The sequence below is a fragment of the Vulpes lagopus genome, chromosome 19 (genome assembly GCF_018345385.1).
Source record: "Vulpes lagopus strain Blue_001 chromosome 19, ASM1834538v1, whole genome shotgun sequence".
NCBI lineage: Eukaryota > Metazoa > Chordata > Mammalia > Carnivora > Canidae > Vulpes > Vulpes lagopus.
In genome coordinates this window covers 3,607,908-3,623,401 of record NC_054842.1, presented here as the reverse complement: position 1 = coordinate 3,623,401, position 15,494 = coordinate 3,607,908, and the positions used below count along the sequence as shown (strand labels likewise).

General features: G+C 35.9%; 1 protein-coding gene and 1 pseudogene across 33 annotated transcripts in view; both read right to left on the bottom strand.

Moving 5' to 3' along the window:
• The window catches only part of CLASP2 (cytoplasmic linker associated protein 2), a 176,587-nt gene that overhangs the window by 76,226 nt on the left and 84,867 nt on the right, over positions 1-15,494 (bottom strand). For all 33 annotated transcript variants that reach the window (XM_041733812.1, XM_041733817.1, XM_041733813.1 and 30 more), the window contains 6 exons: positions 13,429-13,499; positions 9,951-10,010; positions 8,453-8,530; positions 7,047-7,214; positions 4,453-4,508; positions 3,429-3,602 (listed from right to left, as the gene is read on the bottom strand). In XM_041733812.1, coding sequence (XP_041589746.1) covers positions 3,429-3,602; positions 4,453-4,508; positions 7,047-7,214; positions 8,453-8,530; positions 9,951-10,010; positions 13,429-13,499 — 607 coding nt within the window. The remainder of the gene's footprint in view (positions 1-3,428; positions 3,603-4,452; positions 4,509-7,046; positions 7,215-8,452; positions 8,531-9,950; positions 10,011-13,428; positions 13,500-15,494) is intronic.
• On the bottom strand, positions 14,180-15,111 carry LOC121478662 (annotated as a pseudogene).

The following is a 15,494-nucleotide window of genomic DNA, read 5'->3' as shown; positions in this document are numbered from 1 at the left end:
GCCTTACACTTCTTTTGTTATATTAATTCCTAAGCATTTTATTCTTTTTGATGCTATTATAATTGATATTGTTTTCTTCATTTCAAATGGCTTATTGCTAGCATTTAGAAATACAATCAATTTTATATATTGATCATGTTTTCTGCAGCCTTGCTGAACTCATTAAGCTCTGATCATTTTTTTGTGGATTCCTTAGGATTTTCTCTATCTAAGGTCATGTTTTCTGCAAACACAGATTTTTACTTTTTTCCAATCTGGAGACATCTCATTTCTTTTTCTTGCCTTAATGACCTGGTCAGAACTTCCATGATAATGTTGTCAGGAAGGACAAGAGTGTCAGGGCTCCTGGGTGGCTCAGTTGGTTGAGCATCTGCCTTTGCCTTGGGTCATGATCTCACAGTCTTGGGATGGAGTCCCACATTGAGCTCCCTGCTCAGCAGGAAGCCTGCTTCTCTCTCTGCCCCTACTCCTGGTTCATGCCCTCTCTCTCAAATAAATTTTAAAAATATTAAAAAAAAAAAAAGGGAGGGCAAGAGTGGACATCCCTATTTAGTGATGATCTTGGGAGAAAGTGTCCAGTCTTTCACATTAAGTATAATAATGATAGCTGTGGATTTTTCATGGATGGTCTTTATCAGGTTCACAAATTTCCCTTTTATTCCCAATTTGTCAATTATTTTTTATCATGAAAAGCTATTGGGCTTTGTCAAATACTTCTTCTGCATATACTTGAATAATTGGGTGGTTTTTGTCTTTTTATTCTATTAATAAAGTATATTTAGTTGATTTGTTTTCATATACTGAAATAACACTGCATTCCTACCTAGCAAGGTAATGTTTCTAATATAGAAAAGTTTTATGAGGGATCCCTGGGTGGCGCAGCGGTTTAGCGCCTGCCTTTGGCCCAGGGCGCGATCCTGGAGACCCAGGATCGAATCCCACGTCAGGCTCCCGGTGCATGGAGTCTGCTTCTTCCTCTGCCTATGTCTCTGCCTCTCTCTCTCTCTCTCTCTCTCTCTGTGTGTGACTATCATAAATAAATAAATAAATAAACAATCAAACAAATAAATAAATAAATAAAAAAGAAAAGTTTTATGAAAATTAAAAGCACTGAACAACCCACTGTTGACATCTTGGTTAACATCTTTGTCTAATATATTTATGTATAATTTTATATAAAATGATGAAATTATCACATTGGTAGTATCATTTGATCTTTGTTGAAAATATTATTTGTTAATATTTATATTTGTTAATAGTATTTATAAGTACATACCATAATTCAATCATACCACCTTTGTTATATATCCAAGTTCTCTTAATAACATCTGTTATTAAAAATATGAAATATGATGAATATTCTTTTTTATTTCTTGGCATAATCATCTATAAACACTGAATTACTGGATCTAAATTCTGAACATTTAGAGACACCGAGGTAGCTCAGTTGGTTAAGCATCTGACTCTTAATTTTGGCTCAGGTTATGATCTCAGGGTTGTGAGATTGAGTCCCATGTCAGAGTCTGTGCTGAGCCTGCCTAAGATTCTCTCTCCCCATCTCCTGTGTCTCTCTCCCCAAACCCGCTTACACTCACTCTCTCTAAAATAATAATAATACATAATAAATTCTGAACATCTGAAAAAACTTCATGAGTTCAATAATATTGTAATAACATTGTATGGTGATTATACTTATTGTGGTGAACACTGAGTAATATATAGAATTGTTGAATCAATATGCAGTACCTCTGAAACTAGTATAATATTTATGTCAGTTTTATTTCAATAGTAAAAAAAAAAAAAAAAGTAGCTTCATGGGTATTCCTAAATTGCCACTCAGAAAAAGCGTTGTGTTTAATTCACATCAGCATTTTTCAACCACATTCTTTATCAGCAGTAGGCACTAATCCTTTTTCATTATATTTACAGCTTTTTCAATTTGCACTTGTTTGATTCCAGCTAAAGTTCAACATTTGTTCTGGTGTTTTGGGGGTATAATTTTGATATACATAGAATATTTTTCTATAAAAATAAGCTCCTATGTTTCTCATAGACTTATAAAACCTGCTAACATTTTAGCTTTTATGGTAGTATGTAATAAACTTTTTCCCCTTTAAGTTTTCAGCCACTTGATTTTATATTTTTGTACTTAAGATTTAAATCTGAGGGGTCTTAAACAGTGTATGTTCTCATTCATTTGGGGGAATATAAATAATAGTGAAAGGGAATATAAGGGAAGGGAGAAGAAATGTGTGGGAAATATCAGAAAGGAAGACAGAACATAAAGACTCCTCAACTCTGGGAAATGAACTAGGGGTGGTGGAAGGGGAGGAGGGCGGGGGGTGGGGGTGAATGGGTGACGGGCACTGAGGGGGGCACTTGATGGGATGAGCACTGGGTGTTATTCTGTATGTTGGTAAATTGAACAGCAATAAAAAATAAATTTATTAAAAAAAAAAAATCTGAGGGTCTTTTCCCTCATGGTTTTTTGGCTTTTATGTTTAGAAATACCTTCCCCCAACCTGAGATTAGATGAATACACAACTACTTTGGTTTCATCAAGTTGCTTTTCAAGTTATTAAGTCATCTGGAATAAATTTTTATATGGTGTGAATATTGATTCTAACTTAATTTTATACCAAATTGTAAACCAGGTGTCTAAACACTATTTACTGAAGAATTTATCCTTTCCTCACTGAATGTAGCTGTGCCAACTTTATCATGTACTACTGTGTTCCAATGATCTGCCTGCCTCGTGTTCTACCAGAATTACTCAAGAGAAAGAAAAATAAAGCACAAAACAGAGATAAGCAATGTGAATAAACAGTCTCAAACGTTTAACACTAATAAACGTAGGGATGTCTGGCTCGCTCAGTTAAAGAGCGCTAGGCCCTTAATCTCGGGGTCATGAATTTTGAACCCCACATTGAGAATAGAGATTACTTAAATAAATAAACAGATAAACTAAAAAAGTTGATAAATATAAAAAAATTCCAAATAGCTTTGGGAATACATGTTTAAATTTTGATTATAATTAAGCTTTGCATTTTTAGGATTCCCAAAAGGGTTTAACTTCTTGGCAAGGGAACAAAAGCTGGATACAAGGCCAATGCCTTTCCCAACTCTTTTAGTAACCAGTAGATGGGTGTGGCAGTAGTGCAGAACTATGAAAATTCTATAGGCAAATAATGGAATCAAGAATTGTCTCTCTGTCCCAAGATGATTAGGAGGGTGATTAAAGGAAAAATAGAAACAAGGGAGTTGCAATATCTTAGCATTGTGTTGTAAGCACAAGATCATGTTAAAACATATGCACTATCCTAAACTAGCAAGAATGAAATAGAAATGATTAAGATATCACTATTGTACTGACTTCATTGAGACCAGGAAGAAAACAAAGTACAATATCCCACAATTAGCTGACTTACCTAGTGATGCATAGGAACCTGGATTCAGGGCACCTGCACCTAACCGCCCACTTCGCACAGATTGCCCAGCAGCATGATGTGCCTTAGCACCAGCAGCAGCATTCACGTCAATGTCACTTCGAGAACGCTGCAGGCTTCCTGGAAGGGAACTGGCTTTGCTGCTGCCTGCTGATACTATGGGAAACAAAGGAGAGGTAACCTGTATTATTTAAATCACTGCAAACAGCATGAAAATTACATAAACTTGAAACCATCATGAGCTAATCCATGATGACAAATGGTCAAAAAGGAAACAATATACAAATGGACACTAGAAAGTACTTTATAGTATTTTAAAGTAAGAATGCTTCTGTTTCAATCCTGTTTAAATCTTCTTGGACAATTTCTCAGTATGTCTCTGTCTCACTTTCATCTTCCATAAAACGGGAAAAAATGCCTATACTTCGTAAAATTCATACAACTGTTCTGTAGACGAAAAGATGATGTTCATGACTGATGCGTGAAAATGAAGCACTGTACATATAAATAAATGACAGCACTGTTTTGTTTTGTTTGTTTGTTTTTGTTTTTTTTTTACTATCAGAAAAATGCAAGAACTACTCCAGGATTTGGTTATTCAGAAAAGAATGCAGATTCTACCACTTATAGGCAATGCAAATTAGGCCATTAAATTTCTGGTCTTTTGTTTTTCAGTTTTATATATAAAGAGTTTTATAAACTGTGAGTTATGATCCATGAATAGGCTGTGAAGTCAACAGAGTGGGTCAGACCAGCACTGTAAAAAAAACTGAAAAAAACCACAACAGAGTGCATTACAAGAAAGGGTAAGCTGTGCTTCAGGGAACTTGGATTATGCTTATACTATATAACATATATATTGTATGTATATAATTGTATACACTGCATTGTGCATTACAAACGTATATAATATACAAACAGGTATTTTATGTATATATATATATATGTGGTACTAGGTTTCTATGTAAAATATCCTTGTTAACTCTTGCTTAGAAAGGCAGTTTACCTCTTCCAGCCACAGTTGATGGGTTTGCTGTAGACCATTTGGAAGAAAAGGGGCGACTGCAAGGTAATAAGAAATATTTTTAGTAAGAAGATGTAATTTATTACTCCTCTCAAAACCCTTAATGAACTACTGAGTTTTCTGAAGAGTTTACCTCTAATTTTAATTTTCCTTTTACAAATCATCTTAGAATATTTGTTGTCACATATCAATGGTATCTCAGCTGTGAAGCAAAAATGAAATAACTAGCAATGAACAGACTATAAAGCTCTACAAAGACAGGCAATCATCTTGCTGTTGTTCACTCTGGTGCTCGGCACCCATTACAGTGCTTACCACAGAGGATGCAACAGAGCACACTCCAACTTTGTATTCTAAGATGTTTTCCTTATAAGGAGAGAGTCCCTAGCACATAGGGAATTCAGCATAACCAAAGCCTGTCTCATTTAAGCTATAAAGGCTGTGGCCATTGGCAATTCATGCAGCGTTACTGTATGGGACAAGAGAAATGAGGTTAAGAACTACTGTTGAGGATAATGTGATTAGAAAGCAAAACAGCTCAAATCATCTCAAAGAATCCACCATCTCCTTTAGTATTTTTTTTATTATCTTTAATTATAATGCCATTCTGCAGCTCATGGATAAATAATACATCTAAGTATTTAAGAGGGAATTGGGAAAGTATATAGATTTTAAAGGAGGAGTAAAAGAGAAGCAAAGACCTCAAACAGGTTAATAACATGAGGCTATTGACATATATTCTTTAAGTCATTATTATCAAATTGTAAATTTGGTAGTTGTTATTAAATCCAGTATTATAGTGTTTTTATAACTGGCCCTTAAAACTGTTATTATATTAGGCTGAGGCAGTCCACTTCAACATTCAAGGACTTAAAGATGTTTATATTTAAAGATGTGATACTGAAATGAGATAAAATATCTTGTTTACATATTTGCTACTCAAAGAATGGTCCATACTCAAAAAGCAAAGATATCACCCAGGCACATATGAAAAAATGCAAAATCTCAGGTCCCATCCCAGATCTACTGAATTGGATTCTGCATTTTAACAAGATCTTTAGGTGGCTCATGGGCACTCTAAAGTTTGAGCAAAGTAAATAAAAGGAAAAAAAACAACAAAGCTCATTTACAGGGAGGTTTTATAACAAATTTAAACAGAAGTTCAGATAGGTTAATTATTCTTACAATAATTATATCAAAATTGGATTATCTCCTTTTATTCCTATAAGTCACTGCACATTAGTCCAGTACTCATAAGACCCTATGAATGCTTCCTTGAGTCTTGTGCCCTAGTTTGCCTCACTTGACTCACCCTGGTCTCACTCCTACATTAGGGAGCTGCCAAAGCAAGCATCAGTCTTTGTGGGGTCAAGGTCCCAAAGGGACAGGAATTACACAGAGGAAGCTCACATTTTGTGAGGAAACCTAGAGACACTTGAGGCCACTGTCTGGGGGTAGAGATGGCATCAGAGATGCCATAGGGCAACCTCATAGGGCGAGAGATAGAAAATTAGAGTAAAGGCTGCCAAGGCAGCAAGGGTTGAGTAAGCCAACATAATGATGAGAATGGAATTATATAGAAGTGAGTCAGATACTAAGAAATTTGGCCCCAAGGGATTTGCTAAAGTCCTTATGTTATGGTAAAGATGAGGAAGGAAAGCAGTGTTTTTTTTTTTTTTACCAGTCACATTGTACTGTATCAGAGTTCTGAAGATGACTTCTGAATCCCCATTACAATTCCTCCATTATAATGCCCTAGAAATGGGCTGCTTACTGTATGAACTATTTCTGGGGTATTTATTTATTTATTAATAAATTTATTTTTTATTGGTGTTCAATTTTGAACATACAGAATAACACCCAGTGCTCATCCCGTCAAGTGCCCACCTCAGTGCCCGCCACCCAGTCACCCCCACCCCCCGCCCACCTCCCCTTCCACCACCTTTCTGAGGTTATTTAAAAAATATATATAAATCAGTGCTTCCCAACATTTTCACAGACATGAACATACAGAAGCAAAATTTGTATCACTAAACTCTTCACTCCAGAAAAAGTTACACTAGCATCTAATCTAACCCTTGAGACACAAACCAAAAAAGTAAGTACAGCTGACCCTTGAACAACACAGATTTAAACTGTGAGGGTCCACTTCTATGCAGATTTTTTTCAATACACTACAGTGTTATAATTGTATTTTACCTTCCTTATGGTTTTCCCAGTAACATTTTCTTTTTTCTACCTAACTTTATTTTAAGAATATTGTATATAACATATATACAACATACAAAGCGTGTGTCCATTGACTGTTTATGTTCTCAGTAAAGCTTCTTGTCAACAAGAAGCTATTAGTAGTTAAGTTTTGAGGGAGTCAAGTTATATGCAGATTTTTTTACTTCACAGTGCAGAGGGTGGTTAGCATCCCTAGATCCCACATTGTTCAAGGGTCAACTGCACATTCCAGTCATCATTCTTTCAAGCCTTTAAGTGAAAACAAGCAGGTATTCAATCATCTAATTTAAGTAACTACAGGGATTTGGAGAGGAAGAAATCAGTAATTATTATTTATATGGCCTTACTTGAGACTTTCCTGTGAGCTAGATGAGGACCTGTCTGATTGTGGAAGAGATGCTACACTGCCAGAACTCTTTAAGTAAGTTTGAAGACTCTTCTGATAAGATGGCTCAAGAGAATTATACAAGGTTTCCGCTTCACCAGGAAAGTGGTTTCTAAGACCCATGTATGTCCTGTAAAACAAAGGAACAAAAAAGAAAAAAGAACATAAAATAATAGCTTTACATAAAATACATACATTGAAAAAGAATGAAGGTGAGACCATATTAATATATCTCCTACATATCAAATGAATATATATTTTTTTAAGATTTTATTTATTTATTTGAGAGAGAGAGAGAGAGAGTGGGGAGGGGCAGAGAGGATGGGAGAAAGAATCTGAAGCAGAGTCTGCACTAAGCATGGAGCCCAAGGAGGGGCTTGATACCATGACTGCAAGGCCATGACCTAAGCAGAAACCAAGAGTTGGGAGCATAACCAACTGAGCCACCCAGGTGCCCCTCAAATAAAGACTTTCTAAATTTAACAAGTTTGGTGGAAAGATGGCAGGATTTTGAGAAAAGCAGATCTCTGTTCAAAATCTGACTACAGGGATCCCTGGGTGGCGCAGCGGTTTGGCGCCTGCCTTTGGCCCAGGGCGCGATCCTGGAGATCCGGGATCGAATCCCACGTCGGGCTTCCGGTGCATGGAGCCTGCTTCTCCCTCTGCCTGTGTCTCTGCCTCTCTCTCTCTCTCTCTCTCTCTCTGTGACTATCATAAATAAAAAAATAAAAAAATTAAAAAAAATTAAAAAATAAATAAATAAAAATTAAAAAAAAAAGAATAAATATAAAAATCTAATGCCTTCTTGAGCTCATCTAAAAAAAAGAAAAAAAAAATCTGACTACAATTCTTACAGTTTGTGTGGCTTCCAAAACTCCAAACTTCTGTTGCCAATCGACAGACATACCACTTTTGCAGGATCATTCTAAAGATTAGATAGTAATATATACTAGGTGCCCCACAGTATCAGTTACTTAGCATATTCTCAATAAATGACAGTTGTTTTAATTCATAATCAAAGTGAGGATGTTATGATGGAATAGGAATGAATACTAATGATTATACAAATGATAATATAAAGTCAACTGTTAGCCATTTAGTACAATTTTTTTTTTTTAAGTAATCTCTATACCCAATGTGGGGCTCAAACTTACAACCTTGAGATCAAGTTGCATGCTCTACCAACAGGTGCCCCATATATCTAGTACAGATTTAATGGAGAAAAATCAGTCTTGGTATTACTAAAGAGCAAATCAAGTACAATACTTGGACATTTTTAATATTCTCAATCTTCCAGTATAATTCCTTTCAAAGAAAAGATCCAAGTACATTTAATTAAACTGTCACAAAAATACATCATAGACTTACTTTCTTGCCTCCACTCTGGCTTCAGCATCAGCATCATGAATTCCCTTCTTAATAGTTTCAACCAAGACGGCTGCATGTCTATAGAACAAAACATCTTATTTTTAAAAAGATTTTATTATTTGTAAGTAATCTCTACCCCAACATGGGACTCGCACTCATAACCCCAAGATTAAGAGTCTCATGTTCTACCAAACGAGCTAGCCAGAAGCCCCCAAACACCTTTAGATTCATGAGTAAAACTGTATTTCACCACAAATTATACTTATTGGCTCTATGTTACACATCAATCACAAAAGGGCAGGGAAGATTTAAAAAATTAGTGTGTAATAATAAATTTAAGATTTTCTAATAATCTACCCCACACATTTCATTCATGTATGGTTTCCCCCTGACAAGTCAAACATCAAAAACTTGAATATAATTATTTTTATAAGGAGTACAAACAGTGTATATAGGTATAGTACTCACATTTTAAATTATTTTTCTTAAAGATTTCATTTACTTATTCCTGAGACACACACACACACACACACACACACACACAGAGAGAGAGAGAAAGAGAGAGAGAGAGAGACAGAGAGAGGCAGAGACACAGGCAGAGGGAGAAGCAGGCTCCATGCAGGGAGCCTGATGTGGGACTCGATCCTGGGACTCCAGGATCATGCCCTGGGCCAAAGGCAGGCGCTAAACCGCTGAGCCACCCAGGGATCCCCCTTAAACTCTTAATAAAAAAGCCCCTCCGGTGTGGTTCCTCACTAACCCATCAATGTAGAAATGATTTGCTAATAGCATGATTAGTTATGATCTGACCTAACTGAATAGTAGCTGCCACAAAAGAACTTAAAGGAAACCTAGAATTATATCATGCTTACATTAAACAACAAACTCTATTTTTAAAAAAATGGGTTGTAAACAGGTTTAACAATTTCCATGAAAATGGAAAATCAGCAAGGTATTCATTGTAAATGCAGGTATACTCTAAGCTTCAAACTTGAAATTACTGCCGGGCAAATAGCCAAATAGCTTAGTGACCAACTAGCTGTGCACCTTTTCCTTTCGTTCATCTCAGAGCTACATCATACATCAGTGTATTCCTGACCAATAATGCGTGACAGCTGATAGAGGAACTTTCCAAAGAATCTCTTAAAATCTCTTTCCTTTGAAAAGAAGGGACCTCCTTCTATATTAAATCATTACCTGATTAGTTACACTCCAGGAAACCTGGTCTGGAGATACATTTAAAAAATCTGCTCAATTTAACCTGCAGTATCTTTTATAACCCATTCTATCTACCTACCTATCCTCACTCAACCCCCAAATGAAGAAAATCATAGCTGCCCTGAGTAAAAGAAGCCACACTGTATCACAGCTTTAAAGGAAAACCAGTACAAATAACTTTTAAGCAGAAGGAGGAATAATGCAAAAACAATACAATTAACTTCTAAAGAACTGGTGCCAATGAGGAGAGGGAAGTGGGAAAGGAAGAATCAATGCATACCTTTCCAATGAATGAGTCTGCCACTCTTGTAACAATAAATCTAAAAATTCAAATGAACGCCTGAAAAGTAAAAGTTAATTGTAACTGTTATAACATTACATTGTTATATTAATTTAAATTAAATATTAATTTCTTCTATAATACTGCACTTTGTCCTCTGAATTAAAGTATAAGATATATTTTTAGTTATCTTAACTGTCAAATACTTAACTTACATTAAGGCTCCGATTATCTATGTTTATGTTTTGACCCCTCAAAAAACCTTGAGGGTTCCCCATGATTTTACCTTAAAATATTTGTCAAATATAAAAATGTAATACATTTAACTTAAAAAATATTTATCAAACACCTACTCTGCAGTAGCAACTGAAGATATACAATGGTGACCAAGAAAGATAGATCTTCCATTTCTGTATTTGTTTTCCTAAGTATACATATATATATATATATATATATATATATATAATTTTTAATCAAGTATTTGTGTCTTTTCTCTTAAGCCCTCTAGTTCTCAAGTTCTTCAACTATCTCATTCTTGAGTTTCTCTTCTTTCTTGGCACTGATGACACAGTTATCCCTTGTTTTTCTTCTTTTATTAACATTTTTTTCTCCACCTTTTTTTTTTTTTAAAGATTTTATTTATTCATGAGAAAGAGAGAGAGAGAGAGGCAGAGATACAGGCAGAGGGAGAAGCAGGCTCCATGCAGGGAGCCTGACATGGGACTCGATCCTGGGTCTCCAGGATCATGCCTTGGGCTGAAGGCAGCGCTAAACCGCTCTGCCACCCGGGCTGCCCTCTACCTTCTTTTAAATAGGTGCTCATGTGGTTGGTGCTGATCCTAGCCCACTTCTCTTTCATAGTCTTTAACTTGGGAAACATTATCTGTATCACCTGTACCCTTAGCTCTATCGACTATGCTTCTCACATCTAAGCCTTTATCTCCAGCACTGATTCTTTAATTCAGCTGTCAAGTCAAAGTTTCAACCAGTTCATGGACATCCCTATACAGGCAGAGACTGTCAACTCAAACACTAACATACAAAAGAACATATTAACTCTTACCCTCTCAAATCCATTCTTTTAGCCCATGTTATAGTTTAGAAAATGAGAAACATAGAGGTTAAATTAACTTGCCGAAGTGACAGGACTTAAACCCTGGCATTCTGATTCCAGAACCCACAGTCTGAAGCACTTGATATCACCTCTTCAACCATATCCGATGATCCAATTTTCATTTCTACACTCCAAATCCCTTGAATTTATTTCCTGAATAAAATCTTCAATCAATTATCATCAATATAGCTCCAATACAGATCCTGCCCCTCTTACATGAGCTACAAGAATTCCTACTTAATTAAACCAATACTTCTTGCTGTCTCTTTTTAATCATTGGTCATAGCTGAAATAAAACTAAGATGGATGACACTACCTCCTCACCAAAAACTGTCAAGGTATGAAGTAATGTCAAAATTTCTCTTCGTAGACATTCAAAGCCCTCTATACTCTCTGACTTCAACCTACTCCTGCCCTCCCTACATTGCTCCCCCTCGCCCACACCCACTCCCCCACCCCATTAGCTTCTTTTCCTACTGAGACCTTCCATTTATCATGTTTTCTGGCCTAAATGGCCTGTCTGATGGCTCTGTAGCCCTCAGCAAGCTTACATCTCTGAGTAGGTTACACCCACTCAATTCCCCTACAGCTATTGAATTGGTCCCCGTTTTCAAGGCAATTTTATGATGCATTTCTTGACTCTCTCTTCTCCGCCACATTCCTATTTCTCCAATTAGCACTTTCCTCAATGTAAGGCAGAGAGGTTGGTAAATCTTTTCTGTAAAGTGCCAGACAGTAAATATTTTAGGCTTCGTGAACCACATACAGTCTCCAAATGAATAAGAACAGATTTTATAAGTATACAGCAATAGAAGTAATACCAGAATATAATCAGATAGGACTATAGCTTAAATTGTTGTGATCCAAATATCTCATTGCAAATATAAAAAATGTAGTTGTTTTCTTATGCCTGCTGTCTTGCAAAAATCATTTAAGATGGTTTTGAATAAAATAAATCAAACCAACATAATTTTTAAATAGTTAAGAAACAAATCAAGAAAAGAATATGAATACAAAAGATGGGTACATGCATCAAATTATTATATAAAATATGGTACTTAAATGTCTTCATTTTTAAATTTACTTCTAAAATTTATTTTTAATTGTACTTGATATACACAATACTCTATTAGTTTCAGGTGTATAACATAGTGATTTAACATCATAAAATGCTCACTACAATAACTGTTATGACCTGCCATCATACAAAGTTAAACAATATTATTGATTGATTATATTCCCTATGTTGTACTTTACATATCCCTGTAACTTGTTCATTTTATAACTCCAACTGGTACCTCTTAATCCTCTTCAGCCCATTTTGCCCATCACCTCCCCTCTGGCAACCATCAGTTAGTTCTCTGTATTTCTGAATGTTAATTTGTTTTGTTTTTCAGATTCTACATATCAGTGAAATGACATGATACACTTCAAGTTTTTTCCTTCCTTCCTTCCTTCCTTCCTTCCTTCCTTCCTTCCTTCCTCCCTCCCTCCCTCCCTCCCTTCCTTCCTTCCTCCTTTGTTTTTTTTAAGTAGGCTCCATGCCCCACATGGAACCCAATGTGGGGCTTGAACTCACAATCCCTAGATCAAGACCTGAGCTGAGACCAAGAATCAGAAATTCAACCAACTGAGCCACCTAGGTGTCCCTGATTCAATTTTTGTATGTATGTATTTCTTTATGTAAGTAAGTACTCTCTATACCAAACATAAGGCTCAAACTCATGACCTCAAGATCAAGAGTCACTTGTAATTTTGACTGTGTCAGCCAGGCATATCTGATTCTTCACAATTTTCTTAAACATCAAATGTACAATCTCATTTTTGTTGTCTTTAGTATTGATGGTGACAATGATGATGCTAAAAACAGTAAAAATCATAAAGAGACAGAGAGAGACTGACAGATTGACCTGATATGGCTGTTTACTCTGTTCCAAACACTATATTGAATTCTACTAATGCATATCTATTTCATTTTATCCTCATAATTCTATGGGGTCAATATCATTAGCCCTACTAACATATGTAGATTAGAGGTTCATAGTGGTTTAAATTGCCTAAGGTAAGACAATCAATGGCAGCTGTAGGACTCCAGCAAAGGCCTGACTCTATACTCCATCCTTTCTGAAAACCAGGCAATCCATAGCCCAAAGAAACTAAAGCTTAGTATGATGAAACTGGAAAACATGAATGATTATAATGATCATTTCATTCCTTTTTCTTTATAAGAAATAAGATTTTAAAAATTTACTAAGGTTTCTAGAAGGCAAGAAAGTAGTGACAACTAATTTTTGCATCAGAATAAGAATTAAACATAATACAATATTAAAGACATACTAAAATTTTTTTTCCCTCAAAACTTACCTTCTTACAGGAACTGATTTTGATGTGCAATTGCTTGTTATCAAAGGTATAAGTCTGGGTACATGAGTATGCTGAAAAAGATGTTTCAAAAGGTTGAAAAATATTGTCTACTTCACATCATTCCTTCTTCTATTTGCGTTACAACCAAGCATTTAGATATATAATAACAGAACAAAAAGACCATAAAATCAGATTTGGAGAGAAATTAAGACTGTCAAACAGTTCCCCTAATTAAAGTAACAGTAATGATGATATAGTTTCAGAAGGGCAGGTGTGGCCAAAATATTATATAAGAAAGAGAAGTTAATTGTATAACTGCAAAGAACTGCTGAGACAGTGTATTTCTGGGGAGGGAGTCCTAGGGCATGCATCTGTCATGCTCTTTGAAAGGCCATGGCTACTGCTGGTGAAAAATAGAAACTATTAAGTCATCAAAGCAAATAACCAGAGTGAATCTACACACCTAACTACTGGGAATACACTTGGAAATGGTGATTTTAGCGTACCTTTCATTGTGGCTGAACCACAGCTGTCTAGAATTCAGGTAAGGTTTAACAGATACAATCTTTTTTTTTTTTTTTTGATGAACAACAATTTTATTTTTCACACTTAAAAGGCTAATGAATAACCATTCCTAATCCTATTAAAGAAAACCCAATGTCTCAATAGGAAAGGATAACTATATTTACTCATTAAATACCATTTAAGTTTTCTACAACACAACCTGAAAATACCCAGCATGCATGTTTAATCTCAGTACAATGGATTTAAGACCAAGTATAAAAAAAAAAAATAAGACCAAGTATACATGTTACAAGCATTAAGGCTGGATTACAAATTATCATAGTCATCATTGTCATCTTCTCATTTTCTTTTCAATGCATTTGATGATTCATTGGGAAGTATTTTTTTTCCATTGGGAAGTATTTTGTGATGGCACCATGTTAGTGGTAATAAGAATGTTTTTAGACCCAATTTATGATGGATTAATCAGAACATTCTGAACTGCGGATGTTGCAGGAATTGAGGCTTTTACAGTTGGGAACTGTGATGTGGGCATCTGTACTATAAACTTCTGCCCTGTGAGGGACATTGGAGTCCCTACTTTAGTTGACACTGACATGGTTTGTGGGGTTGGTGTACCAAGAGTGGGAGTACTTGGTCTGCTAGTAATAGAACCAACACTTAACTGTGGAACTGTTATTCTTCCCACAGAAGTAGATACTTTTTTTTTTTTTTAAGACTTAAGTCTATAGTTTGGAGCCATCAAGGAATATCTATCAGGTGGCAACCTGGGGTCTGAATATGGCTTGATTAATGGCAAAGAGTTTGATTTCTTTGCCTTGCAATATCTAATAAAAAAATCTTTTGGGGGTGGAGAGGTAATAGACTGATGAGCACAACACTGAATGGCCAACCGCACATCATCTGCATCAACAGTAGCCTTCTTAGCATGGCTTGAATAAATTTTTGCATCATCTAGGATTGTGGTCACATATCGGAAGGCAAACTCCAACATCTGATTTATAACTGTTGGCTCATATTCTGTAATCCCCGTATCCCTCAGGATTTGTGCCATCATCTGTGCATCTTTTGGCATGCTCTTGGGAGAAGCCATCTTGCCAGACTCCATGATATCTGTTGATTAGACTTCTTGAGCTAAATCACCCACATTAATGCATTTCAGTCCTGATCTTGATGCAAGTTCTTTGCCTAATGTGGTTTTTCCAACCCCTGGTGTACTAGTGAGCAGGATGTTCAAAAGCAACATTACAATAATTTTTTTAAAAAGATTATTTATTTGAGAATGAGAGATGTGCCAGTGCAAGTGTGGAAGCAAAATGGGAGGGAGAGAGAGAATCTCAAGCGGACTGCTTGCTAAGGATAGAGCCCACAATGCAGGGCTGGATCCCATGACTGAGATCATAACCTGAGCCGAAATCAAGAGTTGGACATTTAACTGACTAAGCCACTCAGATGCCCCAAGAGATATAACCTTCTGATTTCTATTAGTAATTCTTTATCACTCTTCATTAGTGAAGTACACACTAAAAAGTGCATAACTG